The following is a 24,284-nucleotide window of genomic DNA, read 5'->3' on the forward strand; positions in this document are numbered from 1 at the left end:
AAGTTCCCTAAAATAGCTGGTTTAGAAGTACTTGGCTGAATTACTCCCACTGAGTCTCCATGTCAAGTCCTAACTTCGTGTTTTTCCTTGTCTTTCAGCTGTGCCCCATCATTACCTCATGGGTCAATAACCTGACTCCACGGGTTGCTGGTGAAATAATAAGTAAGTGCCAGAGGAAGGCAAAGCCAGGTGTTTTCCCAGAAAAGACCTGTCCTTTTCCGGGAAAACACCTGGCTTCCTCTCCTTCTCCTCTCCCCACTTACTTCACCCTCGTGCTTCTCTCAGATCAAGTCTCTTTCCTGCAGAGGCATAAATGTCCCTAGTAGCAAACCTGATCGACTCGGCTGCCATTTGCTGAGGAGATCCTGTCCTCCGTGGGCAGAGCTAAGCGCTTCAGTCATCGAACCTCTACCACCAGCTAAGTACATGCTGGTTCCAATTCCATCTGGTCCCCAAAGCCTCAAGAAGCTGAACTATGAATGACGGCCTCTATGCTTGAGAAAAACTGCCTGAGTCTTCCTTTACCCTCCCCTAAATTATATGATGCTCCATGATGAGCAGAAAATTGGCCTGACTCTAGTCCAGGGGAAAACTCTTTGCAGTAGTTTTTATCTCCAAACACCCCAAGTTTCCATGTCTGACAAAACTAAAGACAATGAATAAGAGACAAACTCAGCAACAAAGGTCTCTGGTGAAATCCTAAAAATCAATTACTGGTTTGCAAGGACTCTTTCAGAGGCTGGAGAGATAGTATAGCGGATAAAGAGTTTGCCTTGAATGTAGCCAACCCAGGTTGGATCCCCAGAACCCCATAAAGTCCCCCAAGCTCTGAAGGAGTAATTCCTGAACACAGAGCCAGGAGTAACCCCTGAATATTACCAGTGTGACACCATCCCCCATACACACACACACACACACACACACACAAATGTTCTTCACCTTGGTACACAGTCCTACCGAGTGTTTTGTGTTGAAACCCTTTAATTTCCATATTGACTTCCCAAGGAACAATTTCCTGGCTTCTATTCATATACCTCCATTGGCAGAAAGCTTCCAGAAAGAGATAAGAAGCTTGAGGCAGTTGATTTGAATGAGCCCTATAGCTCCCAAATTCTGGTTTCTAGGTTTCACCCAAAGGAAATGTGAGGGGAAGCTCAGCCAACATTTTACCTCTACTGCTACTGAGCTGTCACTCTGGGGGAGAGGTGGGACACTTGAGTCTCCAGCCTCCTCCATGGTATCATTTCAGCATACAGCTCTTACATGATTGGCTTTGGAGAAAATAGTTGTCATCAGCTTACGGGTGAGGAAACTGAGGCCAGGAGTTGGTCAGTGAGATGATCTGGAGATAGCCCAGAATGCTGCAGAAATCCCAACTTAAATTTTTTATTTTTATTTTTGACTGGACCACCATGAGATACAGTTACAAAGCTTTCATGTTTGAGATTCAGTCATACGATGATCGAACAACCGTCGATCTTTCTACCACAAACGTCCCCATTATTCCTCCCACTTCCACTCCAATCCTCACCCTGCCTCTATGGCAGAAAATTGCTCAGATATTCTCTCTCTATTTGGGGGCATTACATTTTGCTCAAATTTCCCCCTCACCATTCAAGCCTGCCTTCCAGGGTCAGATGCTAGATCATTTATTTTCTGTTGCTCATTTTGCATATCATGGAAGGCTTATGCGTCCGCGCACTTCTGAAATTCTAAGGTTATAAATCACTGAGTTCCAGAGACACCTCTGTAAGGAGCTATTCCATCTTGGGATTCAATTGGGAGTTTCTGGGCCTGGGCTGAGGGTGTGCCAAGATGGCACCCTGGGGCGGGTTGTGGGCATGACTTCCAGCATCAGGGGCAGACAGGGAACTGGGGTGAGACTGCCCCGTTCCACTGCTGCCTGTGTGGTTTGGAGATTTAGTCCTGAAAGCCACATACCAGAGCCTTGCTTGTGTAAGCTCATGGTCACCGGGGTTCCATCTGGGAAAGGCGGGGAGACTGCACCTGCTCCATCTGGGAAAATCCCATCCTTACTTCCTCTCTGTTGGTTTATTCCCTGGCCCTACTGTGCTCCAGTGGGAACGGGGGACTCACCTTTGCCCTCTGGTCCTTCTTCACTCCCACTGTCTTTTTTTTCTTCTAGATACATTGCTGTCTTTTGATAATTTCGAAATCACCGCATAAATATCTTCAAAGTGAAGGAGCTACATTTGCACCAATCTGGTGAGAGACCAAAACAGATTTCCATTCATTGGTGATGACATTTGACCCTTAGGTTCATTATTAATATGTCATTTATTCACTGATAAAATTTCAGTTAAGCATCTATTATGTGCGAGATATTAGGGATAGAGCTGCGAACAACTCAAATACTGATCTTCTGGGGTTTGTATTGGGTGTACTGACAAGGAACCAGGGAATAGGCATACAGTCAACTAAATTCCAGAAAGTGGTGGGTACTATGAATAAAACAAAGTAGGAAGATGCCAGAAAAAGTGGACTGAGGACCAGGCTGGGAAGAAATCATGAATCAAGAGTGCAGGCTGGCCTAAGACTCTTTTCCTTCTTTCTTTCTTTCTTTCTTTCTTTCTTTCTTTCTTTCTTTCTTTCTTTCTTTCTTTCTTTCTTTCTTTCTTTCTTTCTTTCTTTCTTTCTTTCTTTCTTTCTTTCTTTCTTTCTTTCTTTCTTCCTTCTTTCTTTCTTTCTTTCTTTCTTTCTTTCTTTTTCTTTCTTTCTTTCTTTCTTTCTTTCTTTCTTTCTTTCTTTCTTTCTTTCTTTCTTTCTTTCTTTCTTTCTTTTTCTTTCTTTCTATCTATCTTTCTTCCTTCCTTCCTTCTTTCTTTCTTTCCTTCCTTCCTTCTTTCTTTCTTTCTCTTTCTTTCTTTCTTTCTTTCTTTCTTTCTTTCTTTCTTTCTTTCTCTTTCTTTCTTTCTTTCTTTCTTTCTTTCTTTCTTTCTTTCTTTCTTTCTTTCTTTCTTTCTTTCTTTCTTTCTTTCTTTCTTTCTTTCTTTCTTTCTTTCTTTCTTTCTTTCTTTCTTTCTTTCTTTCTTTCTTTCTTTCTTTCTTTCTTTCTTTCTTTCTTTCTTTCTTTCTTTCTTCCTTTCTATTGAGTCACTGTGAGATACATAGTTACAAAGCTGTTCATGATCAGGTTTCAGTCATACAGTGATCCAAAACCTATCCCTCCACCAGTGTCTATTTCCCACCTACAGGACCCCAGTTTCCCTCCTGCCACCCCCAACCCCCACCAGCCTGCTTCTGTGGTTCTATGGCAGGCGCTCTCTCTCTCTCTCTCTCTCTCTTCCCCCTCCCCCCATACACACACCTCCTCTCTCCCTCCCTCCCCTAAGATTCTTTAAGAAGTTGCTTCAATGAGTTCTGGAGGAGAAGGGAGGGATCTGGTCAAGACTTGAGGAAAAACATTCCAGGCAAAAGGAGGAGCCTGTGCAAAGGCCCTGAGTGGGAGAAAAACTTTCCCTTTGAAGATAAGAGGAAGAAAGGAAAGCAAGCCCTCTTGAGGGAGGTCTATTATAGTAGATATTTTTTTTAAAGGATGCCCTCTGCTGGTGTACAGAAAGAAGTTTTCTGTAAACAGAAATGCTATTCATTTATCACACATCCATTGGCAGCTATTTTTTGTAGACCATGTTCTGCCACCTCAGTTCTTTCCAGAGAGGCACAGCATTCTCTGTTTTATGGCTTCATGATTCTTCCTAATGTTCTTTATCTTCTGGCTTTCTATTTTCTCATTTCTCGCCCATCTCCACTGCTAGAATGTAGACGTCGTGAAGGCAAGAACCTCATGTTTATTTCCTGGATTCTCGCTGGTGCCAGGATCACAGACAGTAATTGCACAGTCCTGACCTCAAATCCCACAGTCTATTAATGACACAAATCAACAGGCAACGTTAGGTGCAGAAAGCTGCTGTGAGGGAGGCACTGTGGGGCAGAAAGGCGAGACCCAGAAGTGGAAAGACTTATACCCAATTTTTGTGATAAAAGGCTTTTCAAAAAAGGACACAGCATGTGGTGTAAGGACCCTGGGAGTGGGAAATGGGAGCAGCTTGGGGAACGTCAGAGCAGCCATGGGGACTGAAGCTTCTACCTCTGGGGGGGAGGGGGGTCAAAATTAATTATTAGTAAACTTTTCTCATGCTCTCTGAAGACACGAATGCGTGTGGTGGACTGAGTCACCTAGAACATAGGAAAGTTTTGTACTATCCAAGACAGGCGGCATAAGAAATTGAGTGGTGGGGCCTGAGCGATAGAACAGCAGGTGGGGCATTTGCCTTACACACAACAAACCCGGGTTCAATCCCCAGCATCCCATATGGTCCTCCAAGCACAGCCAGGAGTAATTCCCAAGTATAGAGCCAGGAGTAACCCCTGAGCATGACTGGGTGTGACCCCAAAAGCAAAAATAAATAAAGTAGCTGCCCTTTAGCACGGCACTGTCCTCCAGTTGTTCATCAATTTGCTTGAGCGGGCACCAATAATGTCTCCATTGTGAGACTTGTTACTGTTTTTAGCATATCAAATACACCAGGCTCTGCCGTTTGGGCGGGTTACTCTCGCTAGCTTGCCTGGCTCTCCGAGAGGGATGTAGGAATCAAACCCGGGTCGGCTGCGTGTAAGGCACATGCCCTACCTGCTGTGCTATCACTCTAGCTGCCCTTTAATTAAAAAAAAAAGAAAGAAAGAAATTGAGTGGCTAATGCCATAATTGAATCTACATACTTGAGTTGGTTAACTTAGTTTTATAATGCCCTAAGCCGATAATTTCCAATGAAAACATAACATTAATCACCTATGTAATTTGTAATTTTCTAGTAATAATTTTTAAAATATATATTTGTGTATGTGAATGTTTAATTCATATATAGGGCCAATACAAATATATCCCCAATAGTATCATGTCAATAGATGATCAGCATTAAAATTATTAATGAAACATTTTGCATCCTGTTGTTTGCTCTTGCCATTGATATTTTGTGTAATTCATATATACATCACATTTTGATTCTGATGGCTGTATTTCAAGAGCTCACTATTCAGATACAGCCAATGGCAGCTGTTTGGGCCTATGTAACTAATTTGCTGCCAGTTGTGAAACTTTGGGAGGTCTAGGGTATTTCATTTCCTCCTCAACAACACTTCTAGATTTTCAGCAATCACAGAAGTGATTGATCCCCAATCATATTCAATCTTATCAATACATGGCTCAGCCTAGAAAGCATGTTGAAAATTGAGTGAATTGTCAATGTTGAAATTCAGAAATGGCCTTTGGTTAACCAGGGCATCAGGGCAGTATTTGGCATCTCTGAATCATGAAGTAGGCTAACAAAAGGAGTAAGACCCATTGTGTTGAGGAGAGGGAGTCCAAGGAGCAGTGAAAAACTATCATCCAGGGATGGGCCCCACGGGTGGCCAGACAGGAAAGTGTTTGGCACTGTGGGTTGCTGACAGAGGCACTGAAGGTGGTGGAGATGCAAAACAGCTCTCAGCTCTGCCTACAGCCTCCTTAGAGAGGACCTGAGTGGACTAAAATCTTGACTACTGGTATCACACAGAACCGAGTCCTACTGGCTGGCTGGTCTCCTTGCTGAATGCTCGCCACACCTTTAGAGTGTACACGTTTATTACTCAGCTGCTTTCTCAAATTTCATGATCCGCCCTGAACTCGAAGATCTTCCCTGGAAACCCAGGCTGTTCCCTTGTAAATTCCTACCGATCTCTATGCTCTGATTCCTCGAAATCTTCCTACAATAAATGTTTTGCCGCTCTGACCTATGGACTCGCGTGTTCTCATAGCATTAGGTGGAGGACAATGATAGCCTGACGTGGTGGTGGGCCTGGCTAGGATGGATGAAGTTTGGAAGGTGAGAGAGGCTGCCCAGATCAAGTTAGCCTTCATCTCAGAACAGAAAAAAACAAAACTGAGTCCACTTCCCCAGTGCTAAAGAACAGGGATTCCTGACATGTCTGACTTAGTTTCTGAACTTATTCTGTGATGTGGGGTGACTGTTCTCCCAGGATCACAGTCCCCTCCCTATGAAGTGAAAGTGTTGGGCTCATCCTCCGAGACACAGCAGGGAGGAACCTTCTACATGGTTAAGGGTTAGGGGAGAAAATCTTTCTTGGCCCTCGTAGAAAACCGATCTCGACTCATTCCCTGGTGCTGCCAAACTTTTCCAAAGATATATTGCTGTTCACAGCTTCTGCTTCCTCAGCACAGCTCTGGATGACCAAGCTTCTTTCCTCCTTTCTTCAAAACAACCTACCCTAGGTCCTCCAGACCTTCTTCATGCCCAGTGAGCCCTTCAGAAGTACTCATGATCAAGTCTTAGCGATGAACACTTCCCACAACCATTCCAACCTACTCTCCCCTGCTCTTCCTCTTTTCATCCTTCATCACTACCTTGTTTCTTGTCTCACATCTTTCTGTGACTTTTTCATCTATCAAATTACATTTAAAATGAGGCTTTGACAGTAGACACAAAGGCCAGGAACATTGCCCAATAGTTGGAAGCTGGGGGAGAAAGCAGCTGGAATACAGAAGGGATCACTAAGTCAGTGATGGTTGGAGGAATCGTTCGGGATGGGAGATGTGTGCTGAAAGTAGATAAAGGACCATAAGTGATAGCCTCTCAGTATCTATACTGCAAACCATAACGCCCAAAAGTAGAGAGAGAGAGTATGGGTGAAGCTGTCTGCCATAGAGGCAGGGGGAGGGAAAGGTATACTGGGGAGAATGTGCACTGGTGGAAGGATGGGTGTTCGATCATTGTGTGACTAAAACTCAAGCATGAAAGCTTTGTAACTGTGTCTCATGGTGATTCAATAAAAAGTAATAAAATAAAATAAAATGAGTCTTTGTCTCTTGGTGCCAACTTTTTATTCCTATTCTCTGCTTGGTGAGACTGAGTTTGACACTCCACAAAAGACATCTTTGCTAGTTTACTTTAATAGCCACGGATGCCCCCAAATTCCGATAGTGGATACTGGGTCTCATGACTGAATAGTGTCCTGATCTCTACCACTAGAGAGCCTGCCAGATTTTTGACCTGCCTGTCCTCAGAAAAGGCAGCTGCTGGTACGTTGTTAGCATTACGCTGATTTGGTGCAAGAGAGCAGGACTTAGCAATCGTTGAGAGGCACGAGCAAAACACACAAGCAAGCAAGTGAGACAAAATCCCAGGAAAATCCAGGAACCCATCACTTGGACAAAATCTGTGGGAATACAATTTGAAGTATGTCAGGATAGTTCTTTCAAGATTGAAAGTAAAATGCCTAAAGAAGAGACACACAGAAAGCTTCAAGGGTCATTTTAATTTTTAAGGTATTCCAACTACCATAAAAGATTTCTGATGCTTTTACTGAGGAAGTCCTGAGGCACCCATTTGAGTAGAACTCAAGGCCAGAGCAGCAACAAGGCCTCCAGCAAGCATGAAAATGTCCAGCCACCCTGATGCCCGAGGCAGAACCAGTTATACTTTCAGAGTGAAGAACATGTGCTAAGTATATGCTGGGAGGTAAATGGCTGCTCTGGTAGGCCCAAGAGAAACACAGCACAGACCTCAGGGACTCTGGACAAAAACCCTAACCTGTTCTGAAGATCACTGATATTGAAAAATGCTTCCCCTCTGAGCTACTGAGTGCTGGTAAAGATTAACTGCCATGCCATCAGAGATCATATAACCACAGATAGTCCCTCATGAACCAGGTGTCATCTGGTCCGCCTGGCCTGGATTATCCTTTGACATGCACCATAGGGATTTTTCATCAACCGACATGCTATGGCCAGGAATAGACCTGAACAGATCCTGAAGTCACAGCAATTTGTACTCAAGGGTGAGTCAGATGTATTTGACTCTGTAAAGGAACAAGCGAATATTATGCTATTTTCACTGTACAGTAGTATGTTGAGAGCTTCTCTGTGTATATGTTCATAAAGGATGCTCCTCCTTATCTGTTTTTCATATTTTTGTAAGTCTAAACCTGAGACATATATCCTCCTCCTCAATTTTCTGAAATAGTTTGTGTAAAATGTGCCATTTCGTGCTAAAACAAACTGTGCCGAGAATTTTTGTTTGTTTGTTTGTTTGTTTGTGTGCCGGGCTGGAGCAATAGCACAGCGGGAAAGGCGTTTGCCTTGCTCTCAGCTGACCTGGGTTCGATTCCTCCATCCATCTCGGAGAGCCCAGCAAGCTACCGAGAGTATCCCGACCACATGGCAGAGCCTGGCAAGCTATCCGATATGCCAAAAACAGTAACATCAAGTCTCACAATGGAGACTTTACTGGTGCCCGCTCGAACAAATCGATAAACAACGGGACAGTGCTATAGTGCTTGTTTGTGTGCCACACCCAGTGATGCTCAGGGCTTCCTCCTGGCTCTGCGCTCAGGACTTAGTCCTGACAGTGTTTGGGGGAACTTCCCTGCTGTATTCTCTGTCCAGCTCCGATTTTCTGTGTGCCAAGATTTTGTTTGTATCGCAAATTTAATTTCTTTAATAGAAATTAGGGTGTTTGGTGGCTATTTCTTCTTGAGAAGTTTTGGCAGTTTGTGTCTTTCAAGGAATTTATCCTTCTGTTACATTGTAGAATTCACTGACGTGAAGGAAAACCCCCTTTCCATCCCTTAATATCTAGAAAGTCTATAAAGTTGCCATCCCTCTCACTCTGGAAAGCAGCAGTTTGTGTCTTTCTAGTTATAGCTAACTAGATTTCTGTCCATTTTATTGACCTTCTAAAAGAACCGTTGGAAAAAGTTTTATTGCCTTTCTCCAGTTTTTCTCTTTTTATTTCATGAATTTTGACTTTGATAATTGCTTCCTTAGTTTCTGATGGCTCAGGAACTCGTATTTCTCATAGTGGGGTGCTGGGGTCGGGTGTGCATTTGAAGGAGGACTCAGCATATTTCCTGTCTGCACCCAGCTAATAGTCAAGTGAGGATCTGAGTGGCTTTTTGTGACTTCCTCCTTCCCTCCTCCGCCTAGCAGGACCCTGGGCTTCCTCCTTTCCTCCACTGCCCTCTAGTGGCTGCGAGAGTTCAGGGTCATGCTTTGACCAACAGACTAGCTCCTCGACAACCTGGTACAGCCATGTGTGTTCCAGTCTTGAAGGGGTTCTGTAGAATACAGGAGAACCTGCTACTCAGTTTGGTAGATGTGCAGGGTTCCAGATGATGGGCATGGGCTGGGAGAAAATTGATTCAGAGACGGAGTCGGAGCTCTCAGAAACAGACAGCCTGGATCTGAGCTCTGCACTTTGACCACTGCGTGTCCTGGGGTCAGCGACTCCATCTCCCAGACACACCCTCTCCGTAAGTGATCACTCCAAAGGCAGATTCCTCACGGGCCCCATACCCTGCAGAGCCAGATGCAGCAAAGCCCCTTCTTGTTTATCTCGGGGCTTTGGGGACCTCCCCCACCTGGGGACCTAGAGCAGCTGAAGGGGAAGCAGCCACAAGTGACCACCAGAGGGTGCACTTGGGCCAAAGCCACTGTTAGCTACGTTCGTTTTCTTCACATTTGGGAAGACATACCAATATTTCTTCTCGTTTTCATAATGCTGTCCACAAAAGGTAAAGATGTGTTCCCTTTTGTGTGGGGGATGCGCACTCAAGGATACTTAGGGGCTATTCCTGGTTGTACCCTCAGGAATCACTCCCAGAGGTGCTCATGGAACCATACAGGATGCCAGGGATTGAACCCAGGTTGGCCACATGCAAAGCAAACACCCTATCTGCTGAACTATTGCTCCAGACCTGGAAGACTCTTGCTCTCCAGGAAGTCATTTAACATCATAAAGGGTGCTGATAGCTGATCTGGGGGTGCTAGTCAGCTCTGACTCCCAAAGGAAATAATAACATCTCACAGCTGGGGTGTAGCCGGAGGATCTCCTGGGGCTAAGCGGGAGCTGATGTTCTCTGGGTTTCTCTGGTTCCTGGTTGTCGAAGTTGGGGGGTTGGTGAGAGGTGTGAGGAGATCAGGACCCAGCAGCTCAGCTGAAGTAAGAGTCATAGGACACCTCCACAGAGGGCCACCTTTTTAATTTTTTTAGGGTGACTGCTTAAAAAAATTTTTTTATTGAATCACCGTGAGATAGTTACAAAGCTTTCATTGTAAAGTTTGAGTTTCAGTCATACAATGATCGAACACCCATCCTTCCACCAGTGCACATTCCCCACCACCAATATCCCCAGTATAGCCTCTCCTTCCCCACCCTCCCCCTGCCTCCATGGTAGTTTCCCCCATACTCTCTCTCTACTTTCGGGCATTATGGTTTGCAGTACAGATACTGAGAGGTTGTCACGTTTGCTCCTTTATCTACTTTCAGCACACATCTCCCATCCCGAACGATTCCTCCAAACATCATTGTCTTGGTGATCCCTTCTCTATTCCAGTTGAGAGGGCCACCTTTTATCTCTGCCCTCTGCAGGGTGGGGGCACTCAGAGCACAGATGGCTTTTGCCTTCAGGTCAGCTCAAACTCTGCCTCTTCAGGGAGGTCCTTGCAATATCAACCCCCACCCACCACCACCACGTGCCCAGAACCTGCCACCTCTCCTTCGTGGTGAGGGGAGTGGGACGAGAGCAGCTGGCGTCTCAGGCATGTGCTCACGGAGGGGCAGGTGCAGGCCCATCGGGTCAGATCTGCAAGCTTCCCCCTGAATTTGCACCAGCGTGTCTCCCATTTCTGGCCATGGCCCCCTTCTGACCTCACTCCCTTTTGGGCCCCGGTCCTACCCACTTACCTGGTTTTCCCTTGTGGCTCTGCTTGGAATGCCTGGGGTGGGGGGGTGGCGGTGGTCTACAGAGGACCATGTGGTGCCCAACTGAGAGACTCTGCCTTAGACCGCCATGGCCTGGCCTGCCCTTCACTACCCCCCTCCCCAACCTGGTGTAATTCCTTCCTGCTCTCCCAAAGGCTTCTAACAGTTCGTGCACTTCTGGTAGTCCTGGTCCCTGTCCTCTGCGGTCATTCACTCCACCCACTCCCCTTGCTTACAGGTGAGAGAGTGAGGTCCAGAGAGGGGAGTGATGTCAGAAATCCCCAGGGATACCCTTTGATCATTGCTCTGAGCCTGATTCCCTTAATCTTGAACCACAGCCCTGAGTTCGGCACTATGATCCTCTTCCTGCTCCTGAGGTGAAATACCCGCACATCTTCCCACAAACAAAGAAAATGTACCTAGAAAAACATGATCCTCAGATCCGGAGACTAAGTCTGCCCAGAGGGAAAGCCAGCGTCCCTCTGGGGGCCTGAGAGACACAGAAACGCAAGCACATAAGATCCAAGTGCTGCAGCGGCATCAAGCTGATGCCACGCTAAGCCTCCCCGCACCCCAGTGTCCTTTCTTCCTTCTCAGTCTTGTTCCAGATTCCAAGGGCCCACAACCCTGCACGGTCCCTTCTTTAGATTCAGTGGCCCTGAGAACACGACCTGAGGCTCACCTACCCCCAGAGAGCCCAGGACAAGAGGCCTGCTCCTCCCCGCAGTATCTACTCTTCAGTTTTCTTGACAAGAAAAACAGCAAGATTCCAACTGGTTACACAAGACCAGGAAGACAAGAAAAATACACCGCAAAGAAACTGATATTCTACAAACACGCCCCAGTGGAGCGTGAATCCTGAGAAAGGGGCTCAGAGCGGGGGAAAGCCGTCACCCTGAACTAATGCTCTGGGTATACTATCATAAGAATCCCAACGGCCACCCGTGCGTCAGAAACAAAGAAAAGCAAAACAAGAATCCTTAAAGGCCTGAGATGGGCCCAGTGCTTCGTGAAATTTGCAAAGGACCCTGCACATCTCCTACCCCGGGCCATCCAGTGGAGAACACTGGAATAAAAGGTGCCTTGTCTCAGAGTTCACGGCAGATTATTTGTAGGGTCTAGAACCTCCCATTTGTGTCACTGCAAGGGAGTGGGTCAGGGGCAGAGTCAGGGGTGAGTTCAAAGAAGAACTCCTGGGGAGCTCGCAGAGCCAGAGGCATCACAGAGCTTTTACTCAGGGGAGCCCGGAAAGGTTTATTTTATTTTATTTATTTATTTATTTATTGACTCACCATCACCATGAGATATACTTACAAAGCTTTCACGTTTGAGTTTCAGTCACACAATGATCAAACACCATCCTTCCACCAGTGCACATTCTCCACCACCAATGTCCCCAGTATCCCCCCCATCCCATCCCACCTCTCCCCTGCCTCTACTTCCCCTCACACACACACTCTCTCTCTGTCTCTCTGCTTTTGCCCAAGAAGTTCTGAGCAAAGCAGTGGCAGGGTCTGACTTAGGCCTTAAGATGTTCCTTCCGGGGCCTGGGCTATAGTACAGCAGACAGAGTGTTTGCCTTGCACATGGCCTACTTGGGTTTGGTCCTTGGCACTCCAAATGGTCCTCTAGCCTGCCAGGAGTGACTCCTGAGTGAAGAGCGAGGAGTCAACCCCTGAGAACCGCCAGGTGTGACCCCCACAAATAAACGATCCCTCAGGTTGCTGGGCAGAAGAGACTGGAAGGGACCAGAGAAGAAAGCAGATGGGAAGCTTTGCAGTAATTCAGGCCCAGGTGATGCCTGCTGAGGACCCATAAGCTGGGTTCGGAGTTTGGAAGTGTGGGATTTCTGGCACATGGGCTAAGGGACACAAGAAAAGAGGCCTCAGAGTGGCTCACTCTGAAGGATGCAGGTGGATGATTCGGTGCCTTTTCTCGATGTGGTTAGAACAGAGGGAGCTGAGCTGACCCTAGGTCCCCCCCACCGCCAGCAAGGTAAACGTGATGCTGTGTCTTCAAATCTCTCTGTCCTCCTCTCTAAATCAGATCCAAAGCCAGCCAGCTAGGGCACTTATCCTTCTCCTACTGTGTTAAGAGGGTGGGCAGCCCTACGGAAGTAACCGCTGTGTTTTTAGAGCGCATTCTTTTCCAGCTCCTCAGTGTTCAGAACCGTGAATGGCTAAAACCCCATAGATGTCCCAGTTCACTCAAGGCAGACCTGGTTCAGGCCAGTCCCACACCTCCTTACTTGCCATCAGTAATAAACTTCCCTCTCAAAAACTCCTTGCATCTACTTTTTTTTTTAAATTTTCTTTTATTTTAATGAATCACCGTGAGATACAGTTACAGACTTACAAACTTGCATGATTACGTTTCGGTCATACAATGTTCGAGTACCGATCCCTCCACCCGTGCCCGTTCTCCATCACCAATATGTCCAATATCCCTCCCGCCACCCTTCCCCCCTCCCCCTGCACTGCCTTTGTGGCAGACACATTCCCTCTTTCTCCTTCTGGGTGTTATGGTTTGCAATACAGGTACTAAGCGATTATCATGTTTGGTCCATAGTCTACTTCATCACACATCTACCATCCCGAGTGAGCCCTCCAAATATCATTTACTTAGTGGTCCCTTCTCTATCCCAGCTGCCTTTTTTTTCCCAGCACATGAGATCAGCTTCTAAGCCATGGAGTGTTCCTCCTGGCCCATATCTCTACTATCCTTAGGTGTTAGTCTCCTATTATGTTACTTTATATTCCATAAATGAGTGCAGTCATACTATGTCTGTCCTTCTCTTTCTGACTCATTTCACGTAGCATGATACTCTCCATGTCTATCTACTTGTATGCAAATTTCATAATTTCATCTTTTCTAACAGTTGCATAGGATTCCATTGTGTAGATATACCAAAGTTTCTTTAACCAGTCGTCTGTTCTTGGGCATTCAGGGTTTTTTTCCAGATTCTGGCTATTGTAAATTGTGCTACCTTGTGTCTACTTTTTTTGACTCACTCCCTTGTGCTCAGTGACACCTGCGTATCATTTAACACCCCCACATGAGGACTGCCATGTAGTAAACATGGCACTGGACACATGACAAAGAACGAGAATGACACCTTGTCCTGAAGAAACTTCCAGTGTGGTGGGGGAGTTTTAGAGAGAGCCTTCCTCACGTGGCCAACTGCTCAGTGGCCCCACAAACACTCGTTAGCACCCAGCTCCTGGCCAGAAGGCATTGAGGCGGCATTGAGGAAGACCTTCCTCCCAAAAAAGAGTCTTGTCCAATCAGAGGCTTGGGATTAGCTGTCTTCACTCATCCACTCACTGGAGTCACCGACATCCAGTCTGAGCAGAGTTTGGAGACAGCACATCCCGGATGACCCAACAGTGGACTCCACTGAGCGTTTCTAAGCAACAAGGCCCCCCTCTGGAGCTCTGGCCTCTCCTCCAGCGTTCCACCTGTGGCCCTCACCATGTGAGTATGCCCCAGTGGCAGCTGCCCCAGCCCATCAGGGTAGCTTCCCACAGCATGCTGGGAAGATGACTTTTGGTGTCATCTTCCCATAGGAAACCATGGGCCCAACCATCCAGGCAGTCCCCTGAGCCACCATCTGACCCTTTTTGACACCCACAGGTCCCAGAACTCAAGATGCATCTACTCTGGTGGCTCCTGGTTCTTATCAACGTGCTGTTCTCACTCTCGGCACTATACAGGCAGTCCTTGGCTGGCCTGGCAGACATCCAGATAGACAGCAATTCCGCCCTGGTGAGAAGTAAGCAGCACCTGTGTCCTGCTCCCCATCACGGCAGGGAGTGTGACAGAGGGGACCCCGGGCCCCACCAGGGCCTTGCGGGGAGGGGTCTGGCCAGTCTCTTCTTCCTCTTTGCTTGGATCTTAAGGTGGTTGAGGGGATTGGAGCGATAGTACTGCGGGTAGGGCACTTGCCTTGTGTGCGGCCGACCCAGGTTCGATTCCCAGCATCCCATATGGTCCCCCATGAACCGCCAGGAGTAATTCCTGAGTGCAGAGCCAGGAGTAACCCCTGTGCATCGCCAGGTGTGACCCCAAAAAACAAAAAAATAAAAAAAAATTTAAAGGCAGTAGAGTTGATACTATGGCCGTTCAGAGTATATCCTAGCTCTTATGAATCACAGAGCTGAACTCTCTTTTATAATTTCCACTTTATCTGAAAATAGTGAGTTTTAGCTCTTTATTTCTAAATCTTATTCTTCTTGTGCCTTTTACTATCTCTCAGTTTAGCTAAAACCTACCACTGGAATACGAAAGGTATCTAGAATTACCCACAAAGTTTAATGTCTTCTGTAGTCTTTTTATGATGCCAAGTCTTTTATTCATAAGACTTATTATGCTAAGTCTTTATTATGCTAAGAATTATGTAGTTTTTATTATGCTAAGGATTCCTTTTTATGTTTCTAGTTTAAAGGTTTTTTTTTCAAATCATCATTCAGTATTGACCTTTAACAATATTTTTCTATATCTAAAAATCTAAAAATAAATCTGTGAAAATGATAACTTATATTGTTGAACACCTAGCATATCTGGAAAGATATGGTATTTTTGTACTAATGTCATTGATAATGCACTTTGTATCAAAAAATATCATTTTTATCATATATTATAATGCATTTATAATATATAATACTAAAATGTACTATTATACTATTATGTTATACTATTATACTATTAGCTATTATATCTGTTATCTAATAGTTAATTTCTTTTTTTTTCTTTTTGGGTCACACCTGGCGATGCACAGGGGTTACTCCTGGCTCTGCACTCAGGAATTACCCCTGGCCGTGCTCAGGGGACCATATGGGATGCTGGGATTTGAACCCCGGTTGGCCGCGTGCAAGGCAAACGCCCTACCCGCTGTGCTATCTCTCCAGCCCCTCTAATAGTTAATTTCTCATATGTAAAATTGATTTGTAACTTTCTTTGTATTATTCTTGAACAGAGGCCAGTTTTACTAGCCTCATAAAACAAATTTGGCATCTGCTGTTTTTTCAGTTTCCTTCACAACTGACTCATAAACATTTGATAAAGTTTCTTCCATAAAAATATTTTAGATTTTAAGTTTTTGGTAATGATATCTTCAGTTAGTATTTCCATTTAATAATGAAAACCACATGGGTTTCTAGGATTCAAACCTGGATCAGTCAGGTACAAGGCAAATGCCCTAACCACTGTACTGTCCCTCCGGCCCCCAAATTTAATAATGACTTTAGATGATCAATGTTTCCTATTTAATAATGACTTTAGATGATCAATGTTTCCTATTTTCCTCACAATTTGGCATTTTATGGTTTGCAATAAAGGTATACATTTCACTTAGATGCCCAATGATGTTGATATACATACAATTGATTATCCAAGTTTCCTTACTGTATAATTGGGCTGGAGCGATAGCACAGCTGTAAGCCTTTCATGCGGCCGACCCGTGTTCGATTCCTCTGCCCCTCTCGGAGAGCCCACAAGCTACCGAGAGTATCGAGCCCACATGGCAGAACCTGGCAAGCTATTCGTGGCATACTGGATATGCCAAAAACAGTAACAATAAGTCTCACAATGAGAGACGTCACTGGTGCTCGCTTGAACAAATCGATGAGCAATGGGATGACAGTGACAGTGACCTTACTGTATAATTACTCCAATTCAAATGCTGTTCAGTGTGGTTATTTTTAAACTGAATGAAGGAATGTGTGTGCAAAGTCTTTACAACTATGGCTTTATTCACCAGTATAATTTACCTCTACGTATCAACTGGAGTCATTAACCATAAGTAATTTAAAAGACTCAACTCATGCTGGTTTAAAAATTTTTTAAAGGTTATTTTATATAACCATCAATCATGAGTAGGAAAAACCCTCAAGTTTAGTTAAAATAAACATCTTGGAGTTTCTATTTAAGACCATATCTTGTCCATTTCTTTAACTCTTCTATCAGCAAATATCTTTCCCAGGATGCCGGTTCCCAGTGTGGTAGAAAAATGGTGGCCAGTTACTATCATAGCTATAGGCTGCTTTGCTCCTTTCCAGTTGGAGAAAGAGAAATAAACCTTCCCCTAGAACATAAACCCTATTTTTTCAAATAATTCCTCTAACTTCACAACAACTTGAACTTGAAAGAACCACCATACAATGATGGCACAGATTGTCAACAGCCTTAGTAGGACCAAGAGTTGAACAGAGACTGAATATAAACATAGGAATGATAGGGTGGATGAGTCAAAGGATGGATAAGAGGATGGTAGATAAAGGTGGATAGATGGGGTTGGGGAGGTGGACCGACAGTACAGACTCTAGGTCACATGCCTAGCACATGGATAACTAGGTTCAATCCCAGGCAACACATATAGTCAACCAAGCCCCACCAAGGAGAGACCCTTGACTGCAGAGCCAGGAGCAAGCCCTGAGCACCACCAACCAGGTATGGCCCAAAAACTAAAACAAAAAGGTAAATAGGTTGGTGGGTGGATGGATAGATCAAAAGATAGATGGATGAATAAAAGACGAACAAGTGGAAGGACAGATGGTCTAATAGGTAGATACTGGGTTGGAAACTACAGTATCTGCTATTCACAAATTCCCAACTGTTACTCTAACCAGGAACTCCTAAGAATTTCAGCATGTATTTATAGTTTCACTATATCCTTGAAGTATCAGTTCATGCATGTCTCTCCTACTGTAGCACTGTAAAACTGTCATCCCATTGTTCATCGATTTGCTCCAGCAGGCACCAGTAACATCTCCATTATGAGACTGGTTGTTACTGTATTTGGCATATCGAATACGCCACGGGGAGCTTGCCAGGCTCTGCCGTGAGGGCGAGATACTCTTGGTAGCTTGCCAGGCTCTCTGAGAGGGACGGAAGAATCGAACCCAGGTCAGTCACGTGCAAGGCAAATGCCCTATCCACTGTGCTATCGCTCCAGCTGTCTCTCCTACTAGACAAAAAAACTGGCTTGTGTCTATGGGGTCAGCACAAGCCTTAAAGTCCATTAGAAGCTGAAAGCTCTGGAGGAATGGCCCCAATATTTCTCATCAGCTCTTACATGGGTATCATCACTGCCCCTGTGATGAAGGAGAGAACGATAACTTGGGGAGCTGACAAAGCCAGGGCTTGAACTCAAATTATGACCCCAGAAACTCTTGTTTGTTGTCCATAAAAATTTGAGGGTTCTAAAGAGTTACTGTGGGCTGGAACTGGAGAAATGGAGTGAAAACTGCTCTTTCTGCTGCGCTTCAGTCACCCACAGTACTCAGCACAGGACCCAATCAAAAATCAGGGACAAGTCAGTAAAATCAATGTGCCCTGTGGTGAGCTTCAAGGTGCATCAGAGCCATTAGGCCCCCATCATGGCTGGAGAGCAAGTCTAGAAGCAGAGAGGCAGGATTTGAGCATGACCATCGCTGTTAAAATTCCCTCCCTGTTTTGGAACCCATTCAGTTCTGCTGTAGTTCATTATGGATGTGGTGTGAGAGGAATTACATTTATTCCTTCCCTACCTGCTCCCCTATTTTTCCTTCAGCCAACATTTATTGTGATTTGCGTTCCCTTGGTCAGGCTTCTGGGCTCCATTTCCATGAAATACAGCCCTTTCGAAGGAGATCCCCTTTGATTGCCTTTTTTTTTCTTTTTGGGTCACACCCAGCGATGCACAGTGGTTACTCCTGGCTCTGCACTCAGGAATTACTCCTGATGGTGCTCAGGGAACCATATGAGATTCTGGGAATCAAACCCGGGTTGGCCACGTGTAAGGCAAACGTCCTACCCCCTGTGCTATTGCTCCAGCCCTTTGAATGCATATTGTCCATCAACCTTTCTGCTGCTGTGTCTTCTCCATCCTAAAAAGCAGGATGAAGACTGTCAGCAGGGGGAGAGGGAGGGTGACAGTTCCCACCACTCAGCTGGAAGTGGGGTGGGAGTGCCAGCCTGCAGCCTGAGCCTCCCGACTCCACATCCCGTTCCCATAATGCTGTGCAATATCCTTGTACACTTCCAGTTCTTGTCCAGGGTCTCATAACGCACAATGCAGAGAGCCGGATCCAGAACCTCCGCCTCCTGAACAGTGTGAATGCCTCAGGGCAGATGGCTCTTGGGATGGTGAGCTGGCTGATTGGCAGTATCGGCCTCCAGAAGCAGCAAGAAGTCAGGTGAGGTCTGGAACCCACCCTGGGCTCCCCCTCCCCGGGCTCTTTATAAATCCCTGGTTAGAGGGCAGTGTGGAAGGGATGGAAGTGCAGCACTGCAAAGACAGAAAGGAGGGAATAAAGGAAGAAGAATGAGGCCCAATATAAGCATGAGTAGGAGGAACCCCAAAAAAGGGAATATTTAGAGAAGGGGGTTAAAGTGTCTGTATTTACATGTTACTCTGCTACCAACCTTAGGGGAAATTGCTGGACCCGTCCGTCTGACTACATCTGTGATGTAGGGACTCGGAACACATCCCAGATAAATATCCGGCGTACCAAAACAACCTGGGAATATAGCCAGAGCACGAGCCCCCACTCTAATGCTTGATGGATGTGTGAGTCTGAGCAGGGTATTTGAGTTCTCTGGGCATCATCTTGAGTCCTCAGCGGGGAAGCGGACATAATAACCATCTCTGCCTCCAGAACTTGTAGGGGCTTCCTCCATTGTCCGGTGCTGATGCAGGTGCCCTGAATGGCTCTGCTCAGCCTCACAAAACCATGTGCATGCCTCCACTGTCACTCCTTCCTCTGGAGATTGCAGGAGTCTCAGCTTCCCTGTCCTGAGTGCCGACTACCACCTTCCTCCCTCTTGTCTCTGACTCCCAGAGCCCTCCTCCCAGTCCACATCCCTCGTGCTCTCCATTTGAACCAGCACTTACTCACCCTTGGGGATTCCCTGATGTGTGAGGCCACCCTCCCCTCCCTCCCAGTGATTGTCTTTTGTGTGCCAGCACCTGGGGTAGACCATACCCCAAAAGTCCTCTCCTATTTGGGTCTTAAGTTGGAACAGGTGAGTTTAGCCTTGGAAGTAAATAACTCTCCAGGTGAGAGGGAGATGTTATAAAGACAAATTTTGCATGAGGGACCAGATCAGGAGATAATCCTAAAGAGGTACCCTCCCAGAGAAGTGTGAATGATTAGATGGAAGAAGGAAGGAGGAATGAATGGGGAGAGGCTGAAGTGAGTGCAAAGGTCCTGGGGTAGGAGAGAGATTGTTGCATGAGGGTAGGAAGGAAGAGCACTCAGTGGCCAGGAGAGAAAGCGGTAGTTTGGTAGCAGATAGGGCTCTGGGGGTGAGTGGAGTCAGCTCCAAGAATTTCAGGGACCAAGTGTGGCTTCTGATTTTATTCCCAGAATTGTGAGAAAGCAAAGGAGGCCACTGAGCAACAGGGGAAGGTTAGGGTCTCTCCCATTGCAACAAGAAGTACAGTCGATAGTGTGGTCAGGAACGTGGCAAGGAACCTAGAAAGCCCATAGAGCATCTCCAGTTAAGAAGTGGAAACCTTCTCTCTCGGAAGGGAACATAACATGATGCTCGCCCTAGCCATTGCTGCCAGACCCTGCGCCAGGCTGTTTCACTGGGGGCACGCCAGAGGGGGGTAGGTGAGATCCCTCCCCGCTCCAAGGGACCCAGCCTCAGCAGCCGAAAACCTCCAGAACTCAACTGCCGCCATGCTCACGGTCGCTTTCCACATGCTTGGGCCGAGCCTCACCCATGAGTGAACCTTTTCCTCGCGGCCACATTTGTGGCCACACGACACTTCATAGAACACACGCTACCCATACTCCGGGAGTACTGCACCACATTTGATGGGACTCAAAGTAGGAGACAACCAAGCTTAGAGGGAAATATATTATTTCGGTTCTGCTTTGGGGCAGGGATTGAGGTTCGGGATGGAAACACCCAAAATATGGTGGTGGGAAGGTGTAATGGTGGTGGGATTGGTGTTTGAAAGTTAAAAGTAATCAAATATTGTGAACAATTTTATAAAATAAAAAAATTAAAAAGAACTGGGGACCATCTGGACCTGTGGAGTGACAGGAGGTTGGAGTGTTCGAACTCAGGCTATCTTCTCCGAGCAGAGCCAAACTGCTTTGCTCCTGAGTTGCTTTTGGGGGGCGGGGGCAGTGAGGGTTGGAATAAGTAAAAAAATTTTAAAAACTGTTCCTGGGGTTTGAATTCAGGTACCTGGACAGATGGTAGTACATCTGAGAGGGGGTCTTGCCTGAGAATAGGGCCAGGCTCCAGTCCGCAGTTGACTGGTTACACAAATAAGTTGTGCGAAACTTTAGGGGTATCTGGGGGCAGCCTGTGGTTGGGCATGCTGGTTCTTGCACTCAGTGCATCTTTAAAAGTCCCCTTATCTGCCTACTGTATGGATGGCCTGACCTTGCTGGTCAGACCACAGCCTTGACCTCTGAGGTCTCTGGTCTGGCAAGTCCTTTGATCTTCTCTGCAGCATTAACATCACCAATGTTCGTCTAAACTATGAAGAGATCTGGATGTTTTTCCATGAGGACTGGTTCTCAGCAAATATCTCCCATGAATTTGACGTTGACTTGAAACCGTGAGTTGTACAGAAGGTGGGGTGTGTATGGGTCACTTCACCATCGTGAGCCCTGGAAACTGGAGAATCGCCCATTTAAACCTGTGTCAGTTCACTACTGGGCCTGATTTTAAAAGAGAAAGCCACTGTATCTCACCATCCTTCCTTTCTCTTGTTCTTTAACATCCACTGTCTCAAAGCAAGGAAGGTCACAGGTAAGTGATAAAAAAAAATTGAAAACAGAGCTGAACTCTCTCAGCTTTAGGATGTGGTCTAATAAGAACTGACTCTGGACAACAGAAGTTTTCTGCCAAGTCATTAACTGCAGAACTTGAATGCACAAAATGTGGCCCTATGGGCTGATTGTCAGAAGCCCTGAGTGTGGGCAGTGCCCATCCACATGCAGAGCCATTTTTCCTGCGGGCTGCCTCCATCTCCTTCAACTCTTTCTGTGCCTCTTCCCTCTCCCTCCCCACTTGTTGTCCCCAGGTCCTTCAAAAACAAGATGGCAAAGCTGCACACAAGCCTGAACCTCATTGTGGAGTTCTGGCTAGAGAAAGATGAGTTTGGCCGCAGGGACCTGGTGATAGGCATTTGCCACGTGGAACCCAGAAGTGTCAACTTTACATTCCGCAATGAGTAAGGTCCCAGCTCACTCCCTCTGCCCAGGGCCGCCTCTCTGCAGTCTATTTTTCCCAGTGACTCCCCATAGTCTTCCTCCCTCCCTTCTTCTCCCTCTCCATGACCACTATCCCATGAACAACTTCCTGGGAGCTGCCTCTGACCTTTCCTTACTTGGGGTCTCACCTTCTTCATTTCATTCTCCCCCACCCCTCCTGCAGCAGAGATACCCTTCTAGTCCAGAAATCTAGCCATGCCCTTGATCCGTGCTTCAAACCCTCAGGGTTCTCCTTGTCCTCTCCCCTGCCTAATTCTGTAGCTCTTTGGTCTCTAGGCTCCAGGAGGGAGTCATCCCTCTAGTAACCCCCACAGCACTTCATCCCAACATGCCTTTGCACATAGCCAATCTTTTGCCCAGAATGCCTTCCCTGGCCCTCTAACAATCCTCTTCAACAATTGTTCATTCTTGATGTACTGGCAACCTAGAGCTTGATGCTAGACATAGGGGAGTGAACAATACAAGAAAAATAGAGTGATGTGATGAGCTATATCCTGACTCACCAGGTCTGTCGACTCCAACAGACTGGGAGTCCTTTGAAGGCAAGATTTGTATCTGACTTTCTATAACTGCAGAATGACAAATGCAATGAAATCCTCCATTACTTTAGTCAACGTTTAGTCCATTTATTTATTCACCAGCCGTTTGCTGAGTGCCCAGACCATGCTAGATATTTATGGAGAGGACAGAGCAGGAAAAGTTTGAACCTGAGCACTTACTCACCTGGTTGTAATTGAGGCAGCACTAACTAGCTGTTCCACATGGTGCCTCTTGGTGACTCACAGGGGGACCTCTAATTCCAGGCTGGGTGTGAAGTGACCAGGTCCTGTAGACTCAGCATGAGGCCCTTGCCCTCTCTCTGGCCTGTTATGTATCTATTCTGTCCCTCTGTTTCTCTTTCTAGTGATTGTACACCGAAGATGCTACTTTTCCTCCGCAATCTCAGAAATAATCTGGAACGTGTTATCCCACACCTGGTAGAAAGTCAGGTAAATTAGAGAAAGACAGTTTATTTGGGCATCTTTAATTTTGAGATCAGGGTAGAAAAAGATTTAGATCTAGCATATAGAAGGATATAGAGGTGGATGTGGGTGTGGATATAGATCCTATGGACATGGATATGTAAAGAGAAGGCTATAGATAGGTATAGATGCAGATACATCTGAGAAGTCCAGTGAAAAATCTCAAGCCTGAGGCTTTAGAACCTGAAATATGCCAACTAAAAATTTCAGCGTTGGGACCGGAGTACAGTGTTTGCCTCACACGTGGCTGACCTGGTTTGGATCCTCGTCACCCCATATGGTCCCCTGAGCATGGGATCAGGAAGCACAGAGGCAGGAGAAGTCCTGAGAACCACTGGAATGTGACCCAAAAACCAACCTCCCCTCTCCCCCAAAAAGGTTTCAGTGTTTCCCTCTCCTGGCTGTATCCTTGTCTCAGTGTTCCTGGGCTGGCTTTCCCCAGATGTAGCCTGGGAACCATCCATCCCTGTCCCTGACTATTAGAGTGTCCCGAGGCTTCAGGGAGATAAGCAAGACAGTGCTGTGCGTGGCCCTGGGTGCTGCCCTGGGGCTTAATGTGAGGAAGTCATTTTCGTACAATTCTGGAAATCTGGTGGCATCTGAGCTTCCAGATGCCAGCCCTTCAGTTTTCTTTCTCTGGTCGTTGCTCTGACCCTTTGCTCTATGTTGGTGGCCCAGATGTGCCCTCTGATTGAAGATATCTTCAGGCAGCTGGACGTGAAGCTCTTGAAAAGCCTCATGGGTGAGTGTGTACATCTGCTCAGGAAGGGGCCTGGGTGGGCAGGTGGTCTGGCAGTGGTACCACCTCTGGAGGCTCAGAGTGAGGGTCCACCAAGTGGAGGAAGGGTGAGAGTGCTGCCAGCAGTGCCCTGAGAGCACCAGAGGTGACCATTACTGGTACCATTACTCTCCCCTCAAAGAGTCAATCCCAAGAAGATCATGCGCTCTGAGCCCCCAACTCCCCAGGTTATCATTGATTGTAGCACTCCACCCCAATTCCTTAGGGACCACCAACCCTGATCTTCCCCTCCCTCACGCAGTGGGCAGAAGACAGATGCGTGTAATTAGAGACCCTCTGAAGAGGGACTTAACATGAGCGCTTCTGGCACCAGCCTGAAGGGGTTGACACGGATAATAGTGAGTCCCCTTCAGTGTGGACGTGGGGTATGAAGGGGAAGGCATGCTGGTGCCAATATTTCCTCTTCTCCTCACAGAACAGGCCGTGGCTCAAGAACTCAGCCAACTATGAGCCTTACATTCGCCAC

At 46.4% G+C, this 24,284-nt stretch overlaps 1 protein-coding gene and 1 long non-coding RNA gene across 2 annotated transcripts; both read left to right on the forward strand.

Annotated features, from left to right (window-relative positions):
• The first annotated feature begins 98 nt into the window (after window positions 1-98).
• LOC129405139 (uncharacterized) lies at window positions 99-5,674 on the forward strand. The gene is made up of 3 exons (XR_008630358.1): window positions 99-162; window positions 2,147-2,226; window positions 5,574-5,674. It is a non-coding gene; the product is annotated as an uncharacterized LOC129405139 (long non-coding RNA).
• An 8,584-nt stretch (window positions 5,675-14,258) lies between these two features.
• BPIFA3 (BPI fold containing family A member 3) lies at window positions 14,259-24,268 on the forward strand. Its single transcript, XM_012933644.1, has 8 exons — window positions 14,259-14,291; window positions 14,412-14,550; window positions 18,802-18,952; window positions 21,232-21,339; window positions 21,808-21,957; window positions 22,902-22,986; window positions 23,698-23,761; window positions 24,234-24,268. Exons 1-8 carry the CDS (start codon window positions 14,259-14,261, stop codon window positions 24,266-24,268), a joined length of 765 nt encoding a protein of 254 aa, XP_012789098.1.
• The last annotated feature ends 16 nt before the right edge of the window (window positions 24,269-24,284 follow it).

This window comes from Sorex araneus, chromosome 5 (assembly GCF_027595985.1).
Source record: "Sorex araneus isolate mSorAra2 chromosome 5, mSorAra2.pri, whole genome shotgun sequence".
Lineage (NCBI taxonomy): Eukaryota > Metazoa > Chordata > Mammalia > Eulipotyphla > Soricidae > Sorex > Sorex araneus.